The 24,853-nt window shown below is 39.2% G+C and overlaps 1 protein-coding gene across 1 annotated transcript in view; it reads right to left on the bottom strand.

Moving 5' to 3' along the window:
• Positions 1-6,511: 6,511 nt before the first annotated feature.
• LOC121683381 (protein furry homolog) overlaps positions 6,512-24,853 on the bottom strand; it is a 227,594-nt gene continuing 209,252 nt past the window's right edge. Inside the window, exons 51-60 of the mRNA XM_042063004.1 lie at positions 24,217-24,417; positions 23,743-23,886; positions 23,065-23,237; positions 18,739-18,970; positions 13,956-14,105; positions 13,668-13,766; positions 13,503-13,586; positions 9,877-9,987; positions 9,349-9,539; positions 6,512-7,551 (exon numbers count right to left, since the gene is read on the bottom strand). Coding sequence (XP_041918938.1) covers positions 7,293-7,551; positions 9,349-9,539; positions 9,877-9,987; positions 13,503-13,586; positions 13,668-13,766; positions 13,956-14,105; positions 18,739-18,970; positions 23,065-23,237; positions 23,743-23,886; positions 24,217-24,417 — 1,644 coding nt within the window. The 3' untranslated portion in view covers positions 6,512-7,292. The remainder of the gene's footprint in view (positions 7,552-9,348; positions 9,540-9,876; positions 9,988-13,502; positions 13,587-13,667; positions 13,767-13,955; positions 14,106-18,738; positions 18,971-23,064; positions 23,238-23,742; positions 23,887-24,216; positions 24,418-24,853) is intronic.

The raw sequence follows: 24,853 nt of genomic DNA, 5'->3' as shown, positions 1-24,853 counted from the left end.
TCATTTCAACAGGAGTCTTCTTTGGGCAGAGGGATGCATTTGCACTGTTCGTGCTGATCAGAATGAGTTCAACAGTAAGGTCCTCAATATCTGGGAACTCCGATTGAGAGACCTGAAGAAATGAACAAAGAACAATTGTGTGTTAATTGAATATCTAATAGGCATTACATGTCAAGTGATACCATGTCATATCATAGCTGCCAACTCTCACGCATTGGCCGTGAGACACACGCATTTGATTAGTTTCACACACTCACACGCCACACCCACGATTTCTCACGCTGAAGTGTCAACCCGGTCGGTCAGATGCCTGAAAAATGAGTTTAGCCTATAGATCTACCTGTTGAGCCACGGTTATGCTTTCAGAGACGGTGAGAGGGTTCAAGAGCACCCCCTGTCTGTGGAATTTTCTAAATTTTCTCTCATTTGCGATGCTACTTCAAAAGCCATCCCAGACGCATTCCCCCGGATTCAGGTAGGCCTATGCTTTGAGTATTTTTCACGCTGAAGTGTCAACGTGGTAGGTAAAATACCTGGCAGATGAGGTTCAACTAAACTAAACCTATACATGATATCACACACATCATGTGAACGAGCGGAATCTACGCTTTCCAATGATATTAGCGCCAAGTTGCTGTGATAAATGGTTCGCGAGAAAATTATCATTGAACCGACGTGCAATTTAGGCTAATCATATTTGCATTTTGCACACAGTGCACACCCATTACTCTCGGTTGTAATATCTCACTAACCCTTCACACAACATGTGGCAAACCTAATATCACAATAAACAGCAAACCGTACCGAATACGAGGATATAAAGCATGCCTCTGTTTTTGAAATTGCAACACATTTCTACATAGCCTCATTGGGGCGAAATTATAATGTATTCTAATGTAAACTATTTGTCAGTAGGCCTACATACATTTTTGTAAATTGCTCAGTAGATTATCCCACTATCATGGTTCTTATATTGTCAGGTTCCAGCCAATCCCACTTACACAGATAAATGAATATATTTATATTGCCATGCTTTCTAGTGACATTAATGCAAAAATATAAAGAAAATCAAATAAGGAGACACAAATATTGATATAAAGCCTGACATAAGCCATATGCAAACATTCACATCATGCAGATATGGGTACATCCTGAAAAAGGAATAGCCTGTAGGCTATGGCCATTACAATGACCAATATATTATCTTAAATGAACTAGCTGAAAAACACAGGTGACCACTTCTGCATAATTTCATGGAGTGCTGAACATTTCTGAACTGTGAAATGGACCATATGTTTTTGTGGTTGTGAACTTATTGCAATATCACCATAACTATTCCACCTGTGTATGCATGGTTATAATTCTGAAGTGCAAAATAGCTTAGGCTACAGCACAAATATTTCCATAAAAATAAGCAAGTCTGACCTCTGAATTTATTTTTAAAAGTGCACCAGATTGATGCATTTAAAAGTTAAAATATACAAACATTTCTTAAATTCTTACAAAACACCCACCCACTTTTTAAAATTGTTAGTTTGGATCCCCCCACTATTGCCGTGCGAAATACCAGTGCTGTTTGTACGCCAAATAAATAATAACCTATAGGTTTATGTAAAACTCCCCATTAACAGCATCACGTCACTAACCACAGCTAGACTGCACAATGGTAGGCCTTCAAAAGCATGACATTTTCGCTTTAGTTTGATATTTAATTTACTTTATCCGCTTTCATGCGTTCATTGAACGTCTGCGGTGCTGTAATGGAAACCTTATTGCGTAGCCAAGTAGCCTATATATTGAGTTATTTTTAAATTATGCCTGATTTACTTTTTATTAATTTCGTAGGCTGGCTTTATTTTGTTATATAGAAGTATGTAAATAACCTGTTAAAATGTACCAGAATTCAGGAAATTGCATCTAGTCCAAAAAAACAATTTCTGGGGGAGGACCCCCATACCCCCCACTGAAATGTCCCACCCACTTTCAGAATGCCTCCAATGCCCATGGTCCTAGCATTAGGCTAGATCCCTTTGATACCAATATTAATTTAACTCTGGGACCCTGGTCCCTACATCTGAGAACCAATGTACTTTTTTTTTACTGTACGGTATAATGCTGAACGAGCCAAACAAAAATTTCCGCAGCAAAATTTTGGTTGGCCGCACCAAATCTCACTCCAAGGTTTTTTGAAAAGTTGGCAGCCCTGGTCATATTAAGTTTAACATTTTATCTTCAAACTTTTCCAGGGCAGTTGCATTATTGAAATAATTACTTGAAATAATACTAAGTAACTTCCCTGGAGTTTCTTGGTGAAAAAACAAACAGAAAAACAAAAGCTTGAAATGTAACTCCAGCGTTATTCGACGCATAGCCCTGTAGTTCGAGGTCACGGCTGTTCGTAAGAATAAAAATTAAAAAAATTGGTGCAACATAGACCGAGTAGTGGCCCAGCAGCTATTGATAACCTACCAGGGAATTTGGCTTTAGTTTCAGTTCAGTTCAAATGCCTTGTTAGGTTAGTTTAAAGGGGTGGTTCAGGATTTTGGACATAGGACCTCATTTCCAAGTTACCAAGTGTGATATTACATTAATACACAGGATTAGGTGTTATAATCCCTTGTGCCAAGATCCAAGATAAAAACACAAGTTGGAGACCGTTTTCAACACGTTTCAACCAGTCCTTCCAGTTGCAGAGTTCGCAGGTGCTAGGCTGGCGCGAGTCAACAGTATGTGTAAGCCTGCCACTAAAAACAGTCTTACCCACTCCATAGTACACCGAGGCAAATAAATATAACGCCTGAATAGACGAGGACTGGATGAAACGTGTTAAAAACGGTCTCCACTGATAAATATCACACTTGCTAACTTGGAAATTAGGTCCTATGTCCAAAATCCTGAACCACCCATTTAAGCTGCTGGACCAGTATTTGCTTTATGTTGTACTCAATTTTCTCATTGTTTTTCATTCTAATAGCATGCGTTGACCTCGAAACAACAGGCCATGGGTCGCTTAATGCCACAGTTACGCTTTAACTGTCATGTCAATAGAAAACATACTTACTTAAATCCCATGTCTTTAGAAAAGTGGCATCATCCTCATGGAGGTAGAAAGGAAGGCCATGGAGCGCCACAGCACGTCGGATATTTACATCTGAGGATCCCTGCATGAGAAAACATGGAGTCAAGCCAGTTAATAACTACAATATGCAATTCAATAGGATTACCTTTCTTTGATAGTACAGCTTCTGAAACCAAAGCATTCTTTTCATCTTAAGTCCATGGAGGAGTTGTAATCTACAAGACCTCTGCTTTCAAAGGGGGTCAAGCACTTGAATATAAGTCAAAGTATGTGGAAACAGGGCCATTGTTAGTAGGCGGTGTGCAATTTCGAGCAAAAACTCAAAATAGGGGGGTAAGTGTAAAGATTTAAAACACATTTGGTCAGAACCACACATGAAATGAATCTATTCCAAGTATTTGTACAAAAGAAATGCTTACCTGGGATTCCAACATGATTGCAGGCCACCAATAAGCTATGTCTGCGGGGAAGGACGTCTGATATGATCTCCTTCCTTCTCAATGCCAATGTTGTTTGCATCAACTTCTGAATCTGTGAATTGAAGGACGAATACACATTTGAACATACTGACAATCTCTATTAGGACAATCCACCATCTCATGATGTCGCTTTAAATGCCACTTTAAATGCATCCTTAAATGGCCGAGAACAGTTTGCACATTAAATGGTTGTTTTCACCTACACAGCTGACATGCGAATAATACACATTCTGACTGAGCATGAACTGTGTGTGACCGTGTCAAATGAATTTAGGCTACTGACAGTCAGTAACATGACAGTGGACCAGTGGTGGACGAAGTACACAAATCCTGTACTTGAGTGAAAGTAGAGATACACATGGTCAAATGTTACTCCAGTAAAAGTAGAAGTCCTCCTTTTACATTTCCACTTGAGTGGAAGTACAAAAGTACTTGCCTTCAAATGTACTTAAGTATCAAAAGTAAAAGTCCTGAAATGTATTATGCCTAATACAGTTGCATTGTTGAAATGATTCGGCACAGACATAGGCATTCATTGAGCCTTTCTCCTCCATTCAAGGACAAAATCAGCTAATACTTGTTGTATGTAGAAATAACTAAAAACAAACTAATGTGATATCTTATCTTAGATACTTCAAAGTAACTACATTTTTCTTTGTTAAATGCTTTACACTTTCGGACCAAATCAAGATGTTCCCTTTTGTGTTTGATAGTGTCAGATTGTCTATCATTTGCTTGATGGCGTCAAGAGGCTAGTTATGGTAACATCAATATTGTGAAAAGGGGTCAACAAGGTACAGTAAATAGTGCATATGACAATAACATAGGTTAGGCAACACCATTATTTGATGCCTAGCTCGCTTAATAGAAAATATACATTTACACATGTTTTTGTACAGTCTTTTTTCCAAAAGGAACTTCAGCTGTACTTCAGCTGTCACAAAATGTAGTGGAGTAAAAAGTAAGATATTTGGCCTGGAAATGTACTGGAGTAAAAGTAAAAAGTTTAACAAAATTGAAATACTCAAGTAGAGTACAGATACATGAAAAAGCAACTTAAGTACAGTAATTGAGTAAATGTACTCAAGTAATGTCCACCACTGCAGTGGACTAAAGTTAATGGAGGAAACATTGCTAACATGCTGTAAACGATAATGTTGCAGGACCTGTGCCCTGTTATCAAGCAGTGCACCACAAAGCTTGCACTTCCAAGCTATTGTGTTAAATAGTGCTAACGGGGGTTAATTAGTTCATATTTTTAGTACTCACATTGGCAAATTGAGTTAGATCACTGGCTGATCCACCAAGTGCTGGCATACAGCAGCCAAATTCTTAGCTGCTAGTGCTAGCTAGTTTTAACTGGATAAAGTTACGTCACGTAGCCTAAGACAATATTTTCAAACATTCGGGTTTTTAAACAATATGATAAAGGACGTGCTTTAGGGTCAACATGCACCTCACTTTTCCACTTACGTTTAATTGCGTTTTTTCTCTCTTCTCGTCGTCTCCTCTTTCGTTGTCTATTTTCACTGCTCTTGTTCTCGTCTCTTGTCATCTGGTTGCCGGCGTCGCTTGTCACTCGGCGTTGGCTAGTTGGTGCTGTACACAAGGTCCACGTATGGCAGAAGATCCGCCTACAAATTTGCTACAATTTGCGTGGGGAAGTTTCCCACGCTTTCTATTTTTTCAAATGACTTTGAGTGCTGTCAACTTAAAAGTTCAAATTTGTTCAAGTAACACAGACGATTAGAGTACTATTAACTTTTTTTCATTTTTGAGTGTTTACAAATCAAAAACATTGTTTTACTTGTAGTGTTCGGTTTTACAGTGTATGTGGCGCTAATATCACAGGAAGTGGGCTCATATTTCAGCAATGCTTTCACGTATTGAAACCAAACTTAGTATATGGACTTGGGACCTTATCCTGAGGACACAAAATAAATTTGGTGACCTTCAACCACTAGGGCGGCGCTAGAGTAACACAAGATTAGGCCATATCTCAGCAATGCTTTGACGTATCAAAACCAAACTTGGTTCATGACCACGTCCTGAGGATGCACAATCAATTTTGCGACCTTTCACCACTAGGGGTACTATAATTTGCGACACTTTCTCGTATCGACACCAAACTTGGTACATGGACTCGGGACCACATCCTGAAGACGCTCAATATATTTAGTGACATTTGACCACTAGAGGCACTATAATTATCAACACTTTCTCGTATCGACACCAAACTTGGTATGTGGACTCATGACTACAACCTGACTACGCACAATACATTTGGTGATGTTTGAGGTATGCATATGTGTGGGGGGTTTTTGGGGTGTGTGGGAGAGGAGGTTTATCTGTGTATATGTGTGTGTATGGGACAGGGGGTTAATTGGGTGTGTGTATAATGTAACAACATTGGGTTGCCATGACAACTCCTGCTCAACTGCTTGCCCCCCTCATTGCTGCTTGCAGCTATATTTACTATTTTAATTGTTTCATATCAAAATTCACTCTTCTCAATCTACTAAGTATGTGTTTTATGTAGTTTGTGGAGGACTGGTTCAGACAGGTCACATCCATAAAGTGAACACATCACATCCACGGCAGTTTTCCTTACATAATGCATTACTAAAATGACACATTGTTTCAAAAATACATTTTTTGTGTTCATTCAAGTCTCCTTCATGCTTCATATATTATGATTTTGGCAGTTTCCTTCAAAATTCACAGTGGGTAAAAAACCTGTAATCTCATAAAAGTGTGTCTATTTCATGTCTCATCCATGACAGTATTCAGAGGACAGAGGTACAGTAAAAGTCATGCAAATTAATTCACTGGTACTAATTTTGTCCATGCGTTTTGTTTACCAATATGAGTCCAATTGTCACATCCATAATGCTGGAACTGCCCATATAGCACCTTTAACAGGCTAGCGAACAACTGAGAAAATATAAGAAACTCCATTTGTAATTATTTTAATTTTGTTACAGGTGTTTAGAGAGCACACAAAAAACAACCTTTACAGTTGTGCACCATTTATTTGCACACAGTTATTTGACAGCAACAAACATAAAAATAACAACTTACAAATATCAGCAGTGCTCCAATACTACATGCATCTTTCCGTTTAAGCACTTTTTGTCTTTCATACCAATAAATAATTAGATCTATTTTTTGTGCAGTTCAACAAACATAATATTTTCTTTTCTTTTCCATAGCAGGTCCAATTAAGGTTAACTCTATGTGAAGATAATAAATATCTTACAATCAGAAAGTGGATATCTGCATTAAACAATATAAAATATGTAAGTAAAGAACAAACCTTAGTGTCACCCACATTTCAGATAGTAGATTTGTACCCTGTATCAGTAGTCACATATTTTGCCAAAGCATAGCTATGCTTTAAAGTTAATAACTGTGTATGCACAAAGTTTCATAAGAGCAATGGAAAAATAAATAAATCAGTCTGATTTCAAGTTGCCAAAAGCACTTCAGCTCAGAAACAAAAAGTTATTTCACATTGCACATTTCCCCTTGATATCAGTCATCTGGTTGACTGATGATGAAGATTTACTTTGTGTAGCTTGAGGTCCCTATATTCAGTGCTCAACACAGAAATATTAGTGCAATAAAAACCAAGGCTCCTAAAAGGAGTTCCATGGTGCTTTTCCTCTGATATCCTAATTATCATTAGATATGACTACATTCTGACACCTCATTCCTACTGCATCCTGAGTAATTCAAAGACTAATTCCAGAGACACTGGAGTCTGGCAGGAAGGCAGTGATGGCCCGGTAGCCTTGGGCCTGACGGATAATGCCCCGGATCTCGCTATTGAGCTCCATCAGCTTCATACAGATCTGTGATAGGTCCTGTCTGGAACCCACCAGGCAGAATATTCCTGTCTGACCAAGCGTCTGGTGCCGAAAGTAAATGTGGAGCAGGGTCTGGATCTCATCCTCAGAGAAACTGCCAAAGATATCACTGGGCCACAACCTCCTGCAGCACAGAAACACAATTGAGATTTACCATAGCAGTATCAAATTGAAAAAAAAAAAAAGATAATATAATATAATATAATAGTTATAATTGATTTTTTGGGGTAATCAAAATCAAGGTAAACATGAAAGTATATTATTGGGCATCATTTCCAAATGGCTCATCTTTCATGTGAATGTAAGAGCAGCTGGACAAATGTCCTTTCATATTGGGCATTTTTGTTGTATATTTATTATACTTACAGTATTATTTATTTGTATATTTTTGTTATGCTAACTCTAACAACTACCATTAACAGGCTAAGGGCTTTAGTATTGCAACGCAATGATCCATTATTTCAGCAAGCACACAAATAGACAAGTTGTAAAATTAACTTTGCGCACCCACAGGCTTATCAGTGAATCAACTTATCAGTGCAGCAACAATTTTTACAGTTGTCAATATAGCATATTTCGTTTCAGACACACCCTAAACATTCATGCACATTGCGCTTCAGACTTTGCACTTAAACCGTTAAAATAGGGCCCTAAGATATCAAGAGATTTTAGAGAAAAAAGGGCAAAATGTCATATCCATTGTTGACATGGAAATGACATTGCCCACATTAAAAAGACATGTTTGGAAAGTACCATAGTGGGAGAATTACCCATTTCTGCTACCGTTTCCTTGTATTTATCTACATTTTACTTGTACTAATTACCCAATAAAGAGGAAGTGGTAGTTTAGTGGGGATGTGGTAGCGTAGTGGCAAAAGAACTGACCTTGCATTCAGCAAGTTGTGGGTTTAAGTCCCGGCTGCCACCATTGTGCCCTTGAGCAAACCCCAAGTTGCTCTGGGGAGACCTTGTAAAAACTGTATTTAAGTTGCTTTGGATAAAAGTGTCAGCCAAATGAATAAGTGTAAGTGTATAATTTATTGGTAATAGTTGAAGAGTTTCTTAGTATGTCATGTGTAGTTTCTCTGTATTTACCAACATGTTACTTGCGGTAAGTAAGGGATAACGGCCGCCAAGGTGTCCTGTTATACGGAATTAATGGACGAGTGCGGAAGGCAAAGAACTCCTCGATGCGCAGCGTTGCCTCCGCCCAAGTCCATTCATTCCGTATAACAGGATACCTTGAAGGCCGTTATTCCACTTATCACCCGGTTGCCACTATAGGCATGCCTTTATAGCACGCAAAGGAAACACGCAGTTCTATTTAAAAAGAAGCCGACTTGTTGTACAACTTTCTTTGGCCCTATAACAACGATAGCATGGACAGTTAGCTTGTTTACAGTTGATTTCATTGTTGCGAAGTCTGCTTCCAGGCTCAACCATCGTCCTACTATGGTTGTCATAGTTACCATTCGAAAGCATTAATATGGAACAGTGATTAAATTTTTTTTTTTACCAGATCTACTTTATAGGTGTCCTGTTATTCAGAATTAATAGCCACCCCACCAGCCAATCAGAAAATAGTATTTCTTCGCTCCGGGTTATATTTACACAATAATATACTCTAATTTACCATGTATTTATCATGTACATACTAAGGGGCAAATTCTCTCATGTGCGTAAGGGAGCGTATAAGTCCAAAAAAGCTCTTAACTAAGTGCTTTTTAGCCTGTACGAATTCTCCCCTTCACTTAATTCTGTCATTTACGTGCAATAGAGGGAGTTACGCGTTGTGGAAGGAGTAACCCCAATGGAGTAATCGTAGGTACATTTTGCACAGCAATCATTACTAGTAATGTTAATCTAATCTGTGTTAGTGTTAAATAAACAGTACATTCAGATTGGATAGTTAAAAGCCAACCTGCACTCGCGAATGTAACTGATGGCTTTGGACAACTCTTTGGTTTTCAAACTCTCCAAAACGGCCTGTATAGCATCCTCTGAGGAGCAGAAGGTGGGTACAAAACAGGGCATCTCTAAGGCAGGGAGGTCTGCTGAGGCAGCTCTTAAGTTCATCTTCAGGTCACTCAGCTCCTTGGACATGTTGGAAAGCTGCTTGGACAACACAGACAGTCCACCTCAGTTTAAAACACAAAATGGCCACAAAGAAGTACAGGGCATATGGCTACAGGCAGCAGATAGATACATAACTAGCATGTGTATCTCTTCCATAATGCAGTGTTGCAAGGAGTGTAAAAAACATGTTAAGAATAAAAAAATCTCCCATATTTGGAAAGCTAAATGTTGGCAGGTATGGTAAAGGGCACTGCTCTTGAATGTCAAATAGTAACTGATATTTGTTCCAGCAAAACCAATGGATACAGGTAAAATAAAATGTACAAAATCTGTAGATTTACAACAATGTTAAATAGATTAAACATTCACATACCTCAGGCCCAGTGCTTATTGTATGCACCTGGCCAATAAGCTTACAATAAGACTGAAATAGCAGCAGCAACTGAAAGTGGAGTTTGTATAGTCGTTGACACAGTTCGAGCAGCTAAAAAAGGTAGAAAAAAAGAAAGGAAAAGTCAAATGTCAAAGTGTTTCTATCTAATCTGTTAAATGCTTTACAAAAAAAGAGGAAATTAATGTTCAGCTGAAACCACCCAATATTATGGCTTACAAGCAAGAGACGTAAACACACTGATTTATAATATGAGAAACAATGGTAAGTATAATTGAAAATTAAAACCTTTTTGTACACTTAATTAATTAATTATATGTATTATGTTCATCATTCCAAAACTATCCTGGTAATACCTAAAACTACATAAACACAAAATAGTATTGGCTAATCAGTGATTTTGTTCTGTTACCTTTAACTCCATTACAACCTAAATTGTAAATCTATGTATTTGGGTACATGATGATTATCTGTGAAAGATTTAACATTGTTAACTTACTGCCAGAGATTTCATTTGCTACAAAGTAGGCAAATCACAAGGTAAGAGAGAAATCAGGTAAAGAGAATGATGAAAATGACTAAAAAAAGCAAACACCCACTGGCCATGTAATACATACATATTGGAAAAGAAGCGAGGGGGGGAGGTGGTTGGGGGGGGGGGGGGTTATAGGCAGCCAGCACTCCTTGCATCTTTCAAAGGCTTTGTACATTGCAGTATCACTAATAATTATGTTCACCCACTTCCAAAAAAACAAACAAGCATGTGTGAAAATAAAATCCTGCAGATAATTTCCTAATTGCAGAGCAATATTATAACTCTGTGTGCCATGCACACACATAATAAATTGTACATTTGTGAGAAGTTTGTGAATTTAAGAGATGTACTGGCCACCCATGCTAAATATTCAGACCCAGTGTAGTGTTAATTTCGTCAGATGAGACGAGAGGAAATATGTTCGTCAACAACCTTTTTTTTCATGACTAAGACGAGACGATGACGAGACGGCAGTAATGTCCTGAAACACTGACTAAGACTATCTTAAGATGCATTATTGTTGACGAAAAAAGACGAGACTAAAATGTTTTGCATGAAATAAAAACTAAGATAAAATCTCTCTTCATTTTCGTCTACAAAATGAGAAGACTAGAGAAGAGAAGAATATCTAGCTGTTACGTTTTCAAAATATTCCGAATGAGTTCATACGCAACAGCTTTCCTGTAGGCTAGTCTACGTGCTGTTGCTGCAACCCTGTGGCTGCAACACGAAACTACATGGAACAAGAACACTGGAGATTTCTGCCAGAGTTAGCAAGCTAACTACTTAAGCTTTATGTCACAATGCTACATACCCAGAAGTTAGCTAAAACCCTAGCTAAAAAAAAAAAAAGATTAGACCTACTTCAACAGTAGCCTATAATTAGTCTACACAATAGGCCTACTCACTGAACCACCTTGCTTATTGTCTTTGCACTTTGCTTATTGTGTGGATTCATACTGTATGATTTAATATGACTGGCATATTTACATACAAGTTGGTTCAATATTGCAAACAACTCATCTATATTATATTTTACCACGTCTGCTCGCGGACCACTTGGGATAGCTTGCGGACCACCAGTGATCCCCGGACCACACTTTAAGAAACACTGGTCTACGAATGACAGTGGTCCAGTCAAATCTTTTACTGTCTATGGTCAAATCCCAGCCGAGCTATAACTGTAGCTCGACTTACCTGTGCATGTAAACATACTGACTGACAAAAAATCAGAATGAGTAATTATAACAGACGAGTAGCCCTGTGGACACACAATATTGTTGGAAAATTGAGATGTGTGAAACACTATTTGACTCAAATGGTAATCAGAAATAATTTGTTATAAAAAAAAAGACTAAAATGTGTTGACTAAAACTGACTAAGACTAAGATACCTTTAGTTTTCTTTTGACTAAAACTAGACTAAAATGACGAGACTTTTAGTCGACTAAAACTTGACTAAAAAAAATGATATTTGAATGACTAAATATGACAAAGACTAAAAAGGACATTTCGTCACAAGACTAAGACTAAGACTAAATTAAAAATAGGTGACACAATTAACACTAACCCAGTGCCCTGTAGTAGGTCATTTTACATGTCAGACTACAGAATCTGCTCATCGTTCATATGGCAGCTCTTAATGGTATAACATATCATGAGCACCAGGTATTTTTCAAATAGTCTAATCTCTAGAGTCTAGTGATCCATGTAAAGGACAGTTGCTTTTAGTTTTCCCTTTACAGGTTTTTTTGCAATCTCTCTGTGAATTTATGAAAATGCCTTTTTAACTTCCAATGGCGCATAACAGGGGCAATACATACTGTAAGTCTACCCCGGGGCCAGATGTGGGATAATTTTTATATGTCTCTCATTGAATGTTTAGTATATATATATATATATATATATATATATATATATATATATATATAGTGAAATCTGGTTACCATCCTCTGACTCTGACCCCTGTGTCATTTGAAACCCCTCTGTAGGAATGTTTTGACTTAGGAGTGCTAAGGTAACCCCTGTGTCATCTACCTGATGGTGACCCTCAGGATAAGGGGTTGTAAACATTTCTTATCTCTGTTAAAAACCAGATGGTTAGATGTTAGATGATCACTGGTGGGTGACAACTTGTGATTTTCCATGGGTGTGTGTTAAGGGTATAAGAACTGGTTTTACCCACAGATATGTGGGCTTGTTACTTCGACATTTCATGTGGGTAACATGCTCCCGGTATCGTGAATAAAGCTGCAGTCTCACACCAGTTGTCTTATACAGTAGTAATGTTGACCACACAGACATACTGTAAGTCTACACCTGTTTTATTTAAGAATGAACATGACACCCCAAGCTCTCCTCAGGACTGGGGGACACACATGTGATCAAGAACTCCATTTGGGATAAAGACCTCTAATAAGAGCAAGGTACATGGGGCATACACACACCACATTAGACATGCAAAAGCAGTGCAACATCAAAGGAGTCAAGCAGAATTGTGTTCTTCATTTGAGCATTCAAGGGAAGCTAGAGTAGTCTTTAATAAAATGTACCTTGAGTCTTTTTCCAAATACAGTAAATAAAGCTCCCATCTTTGTTGTTGCAAAACTATATTCTGAAATAGAGTACCCTACAGCCCAGAAGAGTTCAGGGGTCCCATTGCACAGAAGAATGTGAGAGTCAATGTAAAGGATAACAACAAAAGGTGGACAAGAAAATAGTACAAAGCTGAGGGGTATGGAAGAGCTACCACAGAGTAATCAGAAGAGGCAGAAAATGTGAAAGGTTGATATACATTTAATCCAAAATAACTACTGAGTTTACTTTGACTTTGTTTCTTGTATATTACCATGACATCACTCACACATTTTGTTGTTATGCCACCATGAAATAATGATGATTAAGAGAATTATTTCAAATAAATGAATAAGCAGTGTCTCTGATACAATATAAATATGAATTGAGCTCACTTTCATGAAGCAGTTAGTTACCCAAGATCTAAGCCTATAGGATCCAACTCTCTGGCTACAAGTACATTCCTATAAGTAGTTTAATTAGTAGTGTACAAGTTGTACCTTCTCCTCATTGTCTCCTGTCTGGCATGTGATGGCTCCATCTCTTAAGTCTAGAGGGAAGCTGGCCTTACAGTTATGTAACCACTAGAAGGAAAAACATTTGGATGAATGGAACGATAGATATCTTTTGTATATTAAGACAAATATGATTTTTAAAAGACATACTGATATTGCTGCTTCCTTTCTGATGTTATAAGTGTCAAGATACTCCTGTAGTTCCAGCACACAGAATTTAATCTTTTCTAGCAACCCGAAAGAAATAATCTGGAAAAGAACAAACAATGCAGTCAACAAAACCTGGTAAACATTCAGATGTTTTATATTTTACAGGAATTCTCTTTTCTGTTTTCAATATGGTACACAGTGCTAAATTAGCTATCTGAATGAAACGATGCTGTGTCAGACAAAATTACATACACAAAACAATCATAGAAAAAAAATTGGCACACTTACAGTATCAGCATCTATAAACAGAGTAGGGCATTCCGCACAGGATGTCAGTGTTTGTGAAGACTTAACAAACTTTGATCCTATTCCTCGCAAGCTGTCGCCAAGGTAACCAGCAGCATCATAGGTCAAGAAGCAGAAATTTGTCCGGATACTCTGTGCAGCACAAAAACCTTTTTAAGCAGCAATGGCCAAAGTTATTTGAAAAATAGCTGCTGCAGCTCTGACATTTGAAGTCTGTAGGGTTGTAAACTTTATGCACTGAATAAAAAGTGAATCGGGTTAATGATTCATTTGGGCCCAGCTGTTAAAAAAAATGGATCAGAATAATCCGGAATTGGAAATCCCATATTTTACTATCCAGAATCAGTTAATCCATCTCCCTTTCATACTGTTATTTTCAGAGCAGCATTGGATTGGATCACCCTGATCTAGATACAAACTTTTCAAGATTAGGAAATTACTAGTGTTACAAGTTACAAGTTACTTCTTTTAATTGTAATGAGACGTTTTACACGTTACTCCTTTTGGAAAGTTACTTGTTACTCGTTACTTTACTTTTTAGTTGGTCCCTAACCAGGGTGCGAAATTCAAGGGAGTTAATATTCACATTTTAAAGTTCGACATTGGTCAGCTAAAAGTAGCATAGCTTACCATTGCGTATGACTTAAAACCGCGTGTGTGCTTTAACATCAGTAAAGCATAGGGCTTCACTCAGCAAGATAATCCAGCTACTAAGGCTGACGTTTTGACAAGCATTATTCTATGGGCTTTAGCTAAACATTGCATGCTGGTAACCAGCCACAAACAGCCTTCGTGCATCATCATTCTCTTTCTCCTGAACAAACAAAATGTGTGCGTCCTGTAGCCAAGTGCGTAGCCTAGTTGTGCTGCAAAAAGTTGAACAAAGGGCAACTTAATTTACAAACCAGAACATAAGCCATTACCTACAATTGACCAAGCCTCTTTCTTGTAGCCTACAGTGCCTATAAAAAGTCTTCAGCCCCATGCTAAAATTGACTAAAAAGAGAAATAAAAAAAATCATCTTTTGGAAATGGATCTTAATGCCTTGATTAAATAAATAAGGAAAATCCAAACTTTAAGGACATCAATTTTCTTTGTGAATGAAGTATCGTAAATAAATAAATGTTACACAATAAAAATACAGGGTGCATTTTGCACGTCTCTTTTTTTGAGCAACGCGCCAAGGGGTATGGCAACTAACGACCTGAGGAGGGAACTGGCGTGTTGTCTAAGAATCGCGAATGACACGATTACAATGGGGAACATAATTAGAATAAAGATATTATGAAATACATCTCACAATGAGTAGTTATTCACCATCATTTGCAAATTGGTAATGACGGTGTAACAATCCTGTGTTCCCTGTCCCTCCTTTGTTTACCTCCTGTGCCATGTGCTCCTGTGTTTACTTCCTGTCCCTGTGTTTTAGTTACTGTCAGCCATGTGCTCCTTTGTTTGTCTTGCCATGTCTCAGTTCCCTGTGTCTCCGCCCCTCACCTGTTCCTCATTATTAGTCTGCTAGTTTAATTATGATTTCCAGCCCTGTGTTCACCCGTCTCTTGTTTCTTGTCCACTTGTGCCTTGTTAGCCTTGTTTAACCCCTGTGTATTTAAACCCTCTATCTCCCTCAGTCCCCTGTCGGTCATTGATGTTGTTTCGTGGTTGTAGTGTGCATGTGCATTAAAGATTCCTGTTTTCATGTTTAAGTGTGCCTCGTCTTGCCCTGCGCCTCGGTCCAGCTCTCCATACTGCACTCCCTGACAGACGGAGAGGCAAATACGAAGCACAGCTGAAGACGCACGTCACAAGATGTAAGCAACTCCTCTGCAGGATAAGTTTTTTTTTTTATCCAGTCATTCAAACATTATTGGGGTAAGTGTTGCTTTTTCCTAGGCTATGTTTTCGATTGTAACCCATTGTCTGTCAGTAGTCAAAGTAATTAACTGTATTTACTGTTTTGTCGTTGACTGACACCATGGTGGAGTTAGTTTCACTTTGCCAATAAGTTCAAATAATAGACGACTGCAAATGTGTGTAGGCTATACTATGCTAGGTTTTAGTAAAGCATGGTAAAGCATGGTTTACTTTAGTGGAATAACTGTTCCATACAGTCTCGCGTGCAAGCAGATTCCTTCAAATCCGCCACTGACTATAAAAATGACGATGAGCTGTTTAAAATTGCACTGCACGTTCTTAAAGGGAATGACTGTCATTCTCATTGGTTTAAATGATGTTACGCCCAAAACACACCCATGACTGATTTAAAAAACCTAAGAATGCCTTATTGCGCCATCCGCCTGACATTTGATAACAAAAACAGTCCCAATGTGGACTGGACATCCCACTAAATTTAAATAAGCTTTTCGCCAGTGACCATGCGTTTTAGACTGTCATGATGGGACCCTGTGAGTAACGCAGGAATGGATGTTTCAATAATTCAATAACTAACTAGTTACTGAAATTTGAATGCGTTACCTTACTTCATTACCCAATAAAGTAATTAAATTACAGTAACTTGTTACTTTGTAACTTGTTACTCCCAATACTGGAAATAACCAGTGCCTGTGCCTCTAAATGAGACATATCACAGTGTAGCCTAGTGGCTATGTAAGGAACAAGTAGAATAGCCAGCTTGGGTTACTTCAAGTGCTTTTATCTGAAGAGAAAGAAAACCGCACAATAAAGCAATACAAACATCCCTTTCCATTTTCTTTTAAACAGTCATCTGATCCCAATCCTATCAAAAAGTTTTGAACAACACATACTGAAAGTTTGATCCATATGAAAACCAAAATTGGAATAATATTATGTGATGTAGGGCTCTATCTTGCACACCAGTGCAATTGACTTTGTATACTCGCGCTTTTGTCTTTCCTATTTTGCAGTCAGCGCATATTGGAATTTTCCCTCCACAGGTACATGTGCGCCCACAGGGGTGTTTCAGCGGAAAGAGGGGGTGTGTTGCGGCGCAAACGGTCCCTGTTGATATTTTGCAGTTTCAGAAAACAATTCCGCCACAGACCAGGAACCTCCTGGTCTAAAGTCAGTGGTGCAAATTCAGATGCTATTTTAAGGCCACAGGCCTGCATGAATGAATGCTATGCACACCGATCTACAGACACACTGTGCACAGATGGAAACATTCAAAGCCTTGATAATATTTGTCCGTTTCCCGGTTTTGTTCGTGCATTGGTCAACTAAAAATTTAGTAGCCTATATAGTACATCTACATGCAATATCTTTACAACAACAACACCTAATTTCAACCTATTAATTTGGACAACTTTATACAGCCCTATAAAGGCTAAACCTACCTTTTTAGTTTTGTTCCAATTTACCGTTCCATGGCTTTAAACATCGTGTGCGCTTTAACATCAGCCTATAAGCATTTTTCCAGCTGCGCTAAGGTTTTGACAAGCACCACAATTTTGCCTACCTTGTTGTAGCCCATCTGAAATAACTCCAAACTTTGCTATGTTCCCTCCATCCTTTCGTTGTTTTCAAAAAACGTTTTATATCCATGATGGCCTTGAAGTCTTGAATTTGTGAATTAGCTTAAACCAGCAACCATAGACGGTAAAAGAAAGCAGCAAGTAGCCTTGGCTACAATTTCTGTAGTTGCTGGGTCCATTCATTGTTATGTTATCTCTCTACTGCTCAAACAAAAGTTGTGCGTGCATTAAGTTGATGATAACGTGTTTACAAACTCTACTTTACATAAAATATTGCAAATAGCCTACTGTCATGCAGTTAATGGGATACTGTGCATAGTTGGAAAGTTAGGTCAACTTGGAAACTGTTTCTCGTTGTTGAGTTGCCTGTTGCTAAAGTACAGCCGTAGCTTACACTTGCAGGAGCGCTTGCTTGGGCGCCTGTGTTGTGCGATGCACTTTGCTCCTCTCATCCGACGCAGTTCCCATTTCTCCAAACCATACATAATTACAAGGACAAATATTGCTACACGAGTGAAATCAGTGTGGTGTCCGATGTGAAAAAATAGGTATAAATCTAGCGTACACATTTCCACGAATCACGGATGTGTTGATGACATAAATTAGGAAATATTAGTGGACTTAATGAGACGTGATGTTGAACTGCATGCCGATGCCATTTAACCCAAATGCCCCAGCAGCAGCACGGGAGAGGAGAGCTTATCTGACAGATCTGCATTGTCTATAGTGAGGTAATGTTAGATTAGGCTACATTGCAAACATATCACCATGCATTCATAACCTCATGATTCAGTGAGAGTGATCCCAAAACATTGGAAAGTGACATTTCTGTATTACATTTTGTCAAGAGGAAAAAACAATAGCAAACTGTTCCCAACTGACTATAGCGCTGTGAACCGTTCCTGGCTGCGCCTTGCAAATCAGCCATCATAATAGCAATCCGCTATGGAACAAGCGTGCCTGTTAAAGGGAATGTGAGATGACTCTCTGATTGTTTTATTGCACGTTACGCCCAAACCACACCCATGAATAATGTAGCTACTACAGTCCACCCCACTTTAGATTTGCGTCGGGCGCAACAGTCATTATCCCGCCGGTAAAATAGAAACGGCGCCCAAGATCAGCCCACAAAGCGATTTGCGCAAAGTCAATTGTGCTAAAGTGCAAGATAGCGCCCCTAGTCTGATTTCACAATCCTTTTTTTGTCCTTTGATTTGATCCAATCCTATAGCCGAAATCCAATCAGGTTACTTCTGATCACTCACCTTATACACTCATTTAATCTGTACTGCAGTTGCATAGCTCAGCTTACCTGGAAAAGGGAGGCAAACATGTGGAATGTGTAGACAGCGGAGGAGCCATCATTGTCGGACATCAGCTGGTTGAAGTGGCTGCGCCAGGCCTCCTCAGCGTCATCACATACTGCGGGCTGGAATGCTGCCAGGATGGCAGAGAAGAAGGGAGAAGGAGGTGGGGAGGAGCACGACTCCAGTACCTCTCCAGCCTGGCTGTATTGCTCCACACTGCCCCTGCAGAGCAAAGAGCTGTGTCCAAATAAAAGTGACAAATAAATAAAACATGTCAGTTTTGATTTCAGGTTAAGGTCAACCCTTTCATAGCCATGGAGGCTAAAGCCCAAACACCAGGGCCTTTCCAAAACTAGTCCCTACCCAAAGGGATGGGCAGTATTTCTAATACATATTTAAAATACGAAAACAAAATACAAATTATTAACTGTAATTTGTATTTGATTGGGGTGATGGAAATGTCTTCATAATTTGTATCAAATTACTTGTTTTGTATTTTTTAAATATTGTAAAATACTTTCTGAGACATAGTGTGATGACATCATAAGAATGCAAAGCGATGGATGCAGCCTCGTATATGCCAAAACGCTACAAAACTGTCATATCCTAGATCACATGCAACTCACAAAATCATTGTCAAAAGTCATGTTGATAAGGAACGGAGGGCATAGCCTAACATCAGAGGCTGATGGGCTAGAAATTAGCATGGCATAAAATTGCACTGCTGTAACAAGTGGTTAAAATTGTCATCTTGCAATGATCAACAGACAGCAGAACCTAATTATGATACCAGTTGCCTATCTTACCCTTTATAGGTCCACAGAAAGTTAGCCACATTACAGAGTTCCACATTACTTCAGTTATGAAGCATAAAGCAATGTTAAGTTAACCCATGCCAGGGCTAACATGATCAGCCTGCAGTCACACCAATCCAAGACTTCTCTTGCGCTAGGCATCCTGAGCCAATAGTACGTGTGAGAACCTTGGCTGTACCGTTGTCAGCAGCATATAGCTTCAAAAAACTCCTGAAGACCCAGCTGAGAGAACTGACAGTATATCCTCTCGTAGCACTACTAACTTGCTAATGCTAGCACTTACCACCTGACTAGAACTGACACTTGACTGTATGGAAGTAGCACTAACTGCGGCACTATCTTGTCCTATCTTACTCTACCTTGATGTTTCCCTTGTTCGTCACTCTGGTTAAAAAGCGTCAGCCAAATGTAATGATAGAACATTGATCATGCAATAATTATTGCCTTCCCAATTGGTGTTCAATGTTTATAACTAAGTAGCCTAATTGATTATTACAAAATGACTGTATGGGACTTATTGGCATATTTAAAGGGATATTCCACCATTTGGGGAATTACACTCATTTTCCACCTCCCCTTGAGTTAAACAATTGATTTTTACCTTTCTCCAGTTCATCCAGCCGTTATCGGAGTCTGGCGATACCACTTTTAGCTCCAGCCTAGCATAGATCATTGAATCGGATTAGACCATTGGCATCTCGCCTGCTAGCATCACGTTTAAAAGTGACTAAGATTTCCAGTAATTTTCCTATTTAAAACGCGTCTCCTCTAAAATTAGAAAGTGTAATAAGACCAACGGAAAATGAAACGTGGCGATTTTCTAGGCTGATTTGACATGGAACTATACTCTCATTCAGGCGTAGTAATCCAGTCACTAACCAATTCGTCTGCTGCAGCTCAACCTTGTTGCTGGAAGTTAGCCTAAGGGGACTATTTTCAGGTGCTGCATGATCGTGCTGCTGCGCTCATGGTGTTCCTTGATTATTACACTGGAATGAGCATATTTGATCATTCCTGTTCATGGAGTGTCTTGTCAGGCAGAGAAAAGCTGTTGCTGTCAGACATTGGGCCCTATTTTCATGACTCAAAACCTGGCAGAAAGCATATCATCAAAACGCAACATGTATTCCTATTGTACACTTGAGTTTTGCGCTATGCGCGTCTCTTTAATTGAACAACACGCCAAGGGGTGTGGCAATTAACGAACTAAGGAGGGGTCTGGCGCATTATCTAAAAATCACTATCGTACATTACCTAAAATGCATTACGCCACTGACCAAGAGAAACCTGGTCAGAAATCCATGGCGAGTTGTTTATGTTATTTTAAGAGCACATTATCAACAGTGATATGGGAGGGTGCACAACTACACCCTGCTTCTCTCGTCCACAGGAACGTGCACCAGCGCACATCCATGAAAAACATTACAAATCAAACGATTACAATGGGAAACATAATTAGAATAAATATATAATGAAATACATCTCCCAATGAGTAGTTATTCATCATAATTTGCAAATTGGTAATAATGGTTAAAGGGACACCAGGCAAGCCTGAGGTTTTTTCTCTACGAAGCTCCTCCTAGCGTCTGTACGTGTCAATACGTGTGCGAGCCTTCGCTCGGTCTAAAGCTCTTTTCCTTTTCTTTGCATCTTCCGTCAAGGGTTTTCGCTGCTTTTTCGCCGGCTCTGCCATTATACACACGTTTGCAACAATCGCTAGCGTTTCGTTAGCCTGCCTCTGTGCTGGGGATGCAGAATGTAAACTGATCCTGCTTCTCGTGATGTCTGAGACTTTGTGAGACTGAAGGTCGACGGGTACGATACACCGAATTTGCAAGCGGGATATTCTTCCTAAAGGCAGTAGGGGTGGGCGAGAGTCTTCATTCGCCCTGTAATGAGTCATTTAACCATATACCGAATTGACTTGATTAACATGAAAACGTTGCCTGGTGTCCCTTTAAAAATGATCAGGTGAGAGGCACACATGGAGCAGCTGAAGACGCACTGTCACGAGATATAGGCTACTCCTCAGCAGAAATAATGTCCTTGGTCCTAGGTTTTTTACTCATTCGAACATTATTGGGTTTCAATAAGTGTTGCTTTTTTCAGGCTATGTTTTCGATAGTAACCTATTGTCAGTCAATAGTGAAAGTAACTGTGTATAACTGTTTTGTCATTGACTATGGTGAAGTTAGTTTCACTTTGCCAATGAGTTCAAATAATAGACGAGGGCAGATGTGTGTAGGCTATATACTCTGCTAGTAAAGCATGGTTTAGTGGAATACCTGTTCCATACAGTCTTGCGTGCATGCAAATTCCTTCAAATGCGCCGGTGACCATCAAACTACTGATGCTCTATTTGAAGTCGTGGTGCTTGCTGTTAAAGGGAATGACAGATGTCACTCATTAGTTTAAAGGATTGTTACGCCCAAAACACACCCATGACTGATTAAGAAACATAGGAACCCCTTGTTGCGCCATCCGCCCGACGTTTGATAACGAAAACACTCCCAGTGATCATGCGTTTTAGACCACAAAAATAGGGCCCATTGTCTACTTAACCCAGTGTACTCAGGACCGATTTCATACACCCTTTTAAAGGACACCAACATTTTGGGAAATTCGCTAATTCACCATCTCCCCCGGAGTTAGATAAGATGAGACATACCCTTCTTGTCTCTGTGCGTGCAGTAATTAAGTCTGAAGCACCCCTTGTTACCAGAGTTTATCACAGTAAGCTATGCTAAACTTAAAGGAGAATTCCAGTGTGATATTGCAGTTGCTGCTACTGGAAGAAACTGGAATCCATGCATTTCCACTGAATTATTTTTGGAATCTGATCCCTTATCATACCTGTTCATTCTTACTCGTTGCTTGACTTATCGTGACTAAATTCAAGATGGCTGCAAACGCTAAACTTCGTGAAGATACTGTCTGTATAAATCGTCTTGTAAGTAAACTACCAGTGCTTTTTCAAAGTTCTCAATGTCTCGTTTTAAATGTCAGGGCCCTTGGAAGTCTACCAATGAAGTGTGGAGATACATTGAGCCTCGTAAATGGGTGTAAAACAGTGATTTATTTGCATGGCTAGCCCGATGCCGAAGCACCACTATTGAAAAAGCTGTTGGTAGCATCGGCTAACTAGCGCCAGATTTTGGAGTGCAGGGGACAAGCCGAGATGGGCTATGAGACATACGTTCACACTCGGTATCATGCTTCAATACACTTTAGGTCAATATCACACCGGAATTCTCCTTTAATAAGCTAATTTTACAAAATGTTGCTGTGTTCCTTTAAGGCAGAAACTTCAAAACCTTTAGTCTGACTTAGGGGTATTCTTAGTGGGAAGAAAAATGCTTTGTGAATGCAGGCCCTGATTTGCTTTTCTGATATCACATAGTAAGGCCTATGAGAAACAGTAAGACAGCAGAAACAGAGATAAATAATTATCAACAACAATATTTCCATGAGGAAAGTTGACATCACTGGTGAGTGTAGATCAGTGTAAGTGGCCACCTGTGCATACAGTTGGCTTCCAATTCCTGCTCTGCCTTCTTTTCTCCCTCTATCATGTCCATCCTGTCAGCACAGGCAAAGGTTAGTGGTAGCTCATCCACAGAGAGTGGGCGCGGCAGGTCTCCTTCTTGAACAGGACCCTCCTCATTCTCTACTGGCAGCTCAGTCTGAGGCTGAAGAGGAGAATTAATAATAATAATAAAAATAAAATTATCAAACCATAGTTTTGTTTGAATTGTACATCATACAAATGTAAATCGCACTACAGTCAATACACTGAACAGCATTGGTTTAAATGATTAAGTAGCTAGTCTAGTCTAGATTAGTTACAATATTGTAGCGTGAAATGGATGCACACTTCTTCTCCTCAGCTGCATTCTGACATGTCCAATTCGTGTAACTAATCAGAATTTTTGATATGTGTCTATATACGTAGCTGAAAAATCAATGGTCTGCAGGTCACTAGTTCCACCCTATTGTACCTGTTTGTCATGCTTAGTATGTGGATACTGTAGTCTGGTTTGGCTTTCTTGACAATGGAATAACAGACAACACCTTAAACAGATTTTTTAATGTGTAAAATGTGCTTAATGGAAATGTGATTTAATCAGTACTCTTAATATGGTGGGAACACTGAGTATCTCCCCAGAGGCCTGACTTCTGGAAGCCCTTACTCACCTGTCGGTTTGTGTCCCAAGGGAGAGAGATTTCAAAACTGGGTGTTCTGGTGTGCAAGAGAGGTGACTCTGTAGAGGCTGTGTCCAAGCAGGTTGACGGGCAATCCATGTTGTTCATCTCCTCAGTTGGAGAGAGGCTGACCATCTATAATGACAGTCATTCTCATGGTTTACCTTGTTCACATTTATGAATGCAAAATAACTAGCTAGACTGCCTAGAAATAACCTTATAAACAGCAGACATATTGTGACATGCTACCAAGATACTTGGCTAATTTTCTTAGTCAGAAAAATAGTAAGAACAGAAATAGAAACTTTTGGGACCATTATTAAACACAAGTAACAAACAATAAAATTACTGCTGAAAACCAATAGCCTGCAAAAAAGAGAACCAAAAACAGTTAAAAAACAAAATAAGGTGGTATAAATATTTGCCATATCCTGTAAAAGCATCATTATCAATTGCGGAACTTACGATCTGTGAGTGTGCAAGAATCTGGCTGGCCGTGAGAGAATCCTCCTCTGATGACTCGTCTGAGTCCTGGTGGACTGTCTGTTCCAGGTGTACTGTGTTGCCCAACAGCTCACTCTCCTTCAGAGTCTGCAATTCACCTTTATCCAGGCTGTCCATGGAGTGCCGCTGAGCACCCCAGTTAAAGTTATCTGCCGTCTCTCCCTGTGGAGGCCAAAGTCGTAAGCCCCTGCACTTCTACACAGCACACACACACAAACAAACAAAACCCAAGACCCATGCATGAGGGTTTTTTTTTTTTTTTTTTTAAATCTTTTTTCAAATGTAAAATTGACAAAATCAGACTTAACATATCTGCTCAATTACTAATTCAACAACCGGAACTTCCAGCTACAAACAGAGGGAAACTTAACTTGATGTCAGAGTTCAGCTTGATAGACTACGAAACACTTGAAAAAACGGTACAGAATCTCAGCTCTTCCACATGTGTCTTAGACACTCTGCATACCAATTTCTTCAAAACTGTTTTTCACCTTATAGCGGCAGATGTCCTTCAAATTGTAAATGTATCACTGCTGTCTGGCACTTTTCCTAAGTCACTGAAAACAGCTGTTGTAAAGCCACTTCTCAAGTAGAATAA

The sequence above is a fragment of the Alosa sapidissima genome, chromosome 15 (genome assembly GCF_018492685.1).
Source record: "Alosa sapidissima isolate fAloSap1 chromosome 15, fAloSap1.pri, whole genome shotgun sequence".
In the NCBI taxonomy this organism is placed as follows: domain Eukaryota; kingdom Metazoa; phylum Chordata; class Actinopteri; order Clupeiformes; family Clupeidae; genus Alosa; species Alosa sapidissima.
Note: the sequence above shows the minus strand (reverse complement) of the source record. Positions and strands in the feature narration are given on the sequence as shown.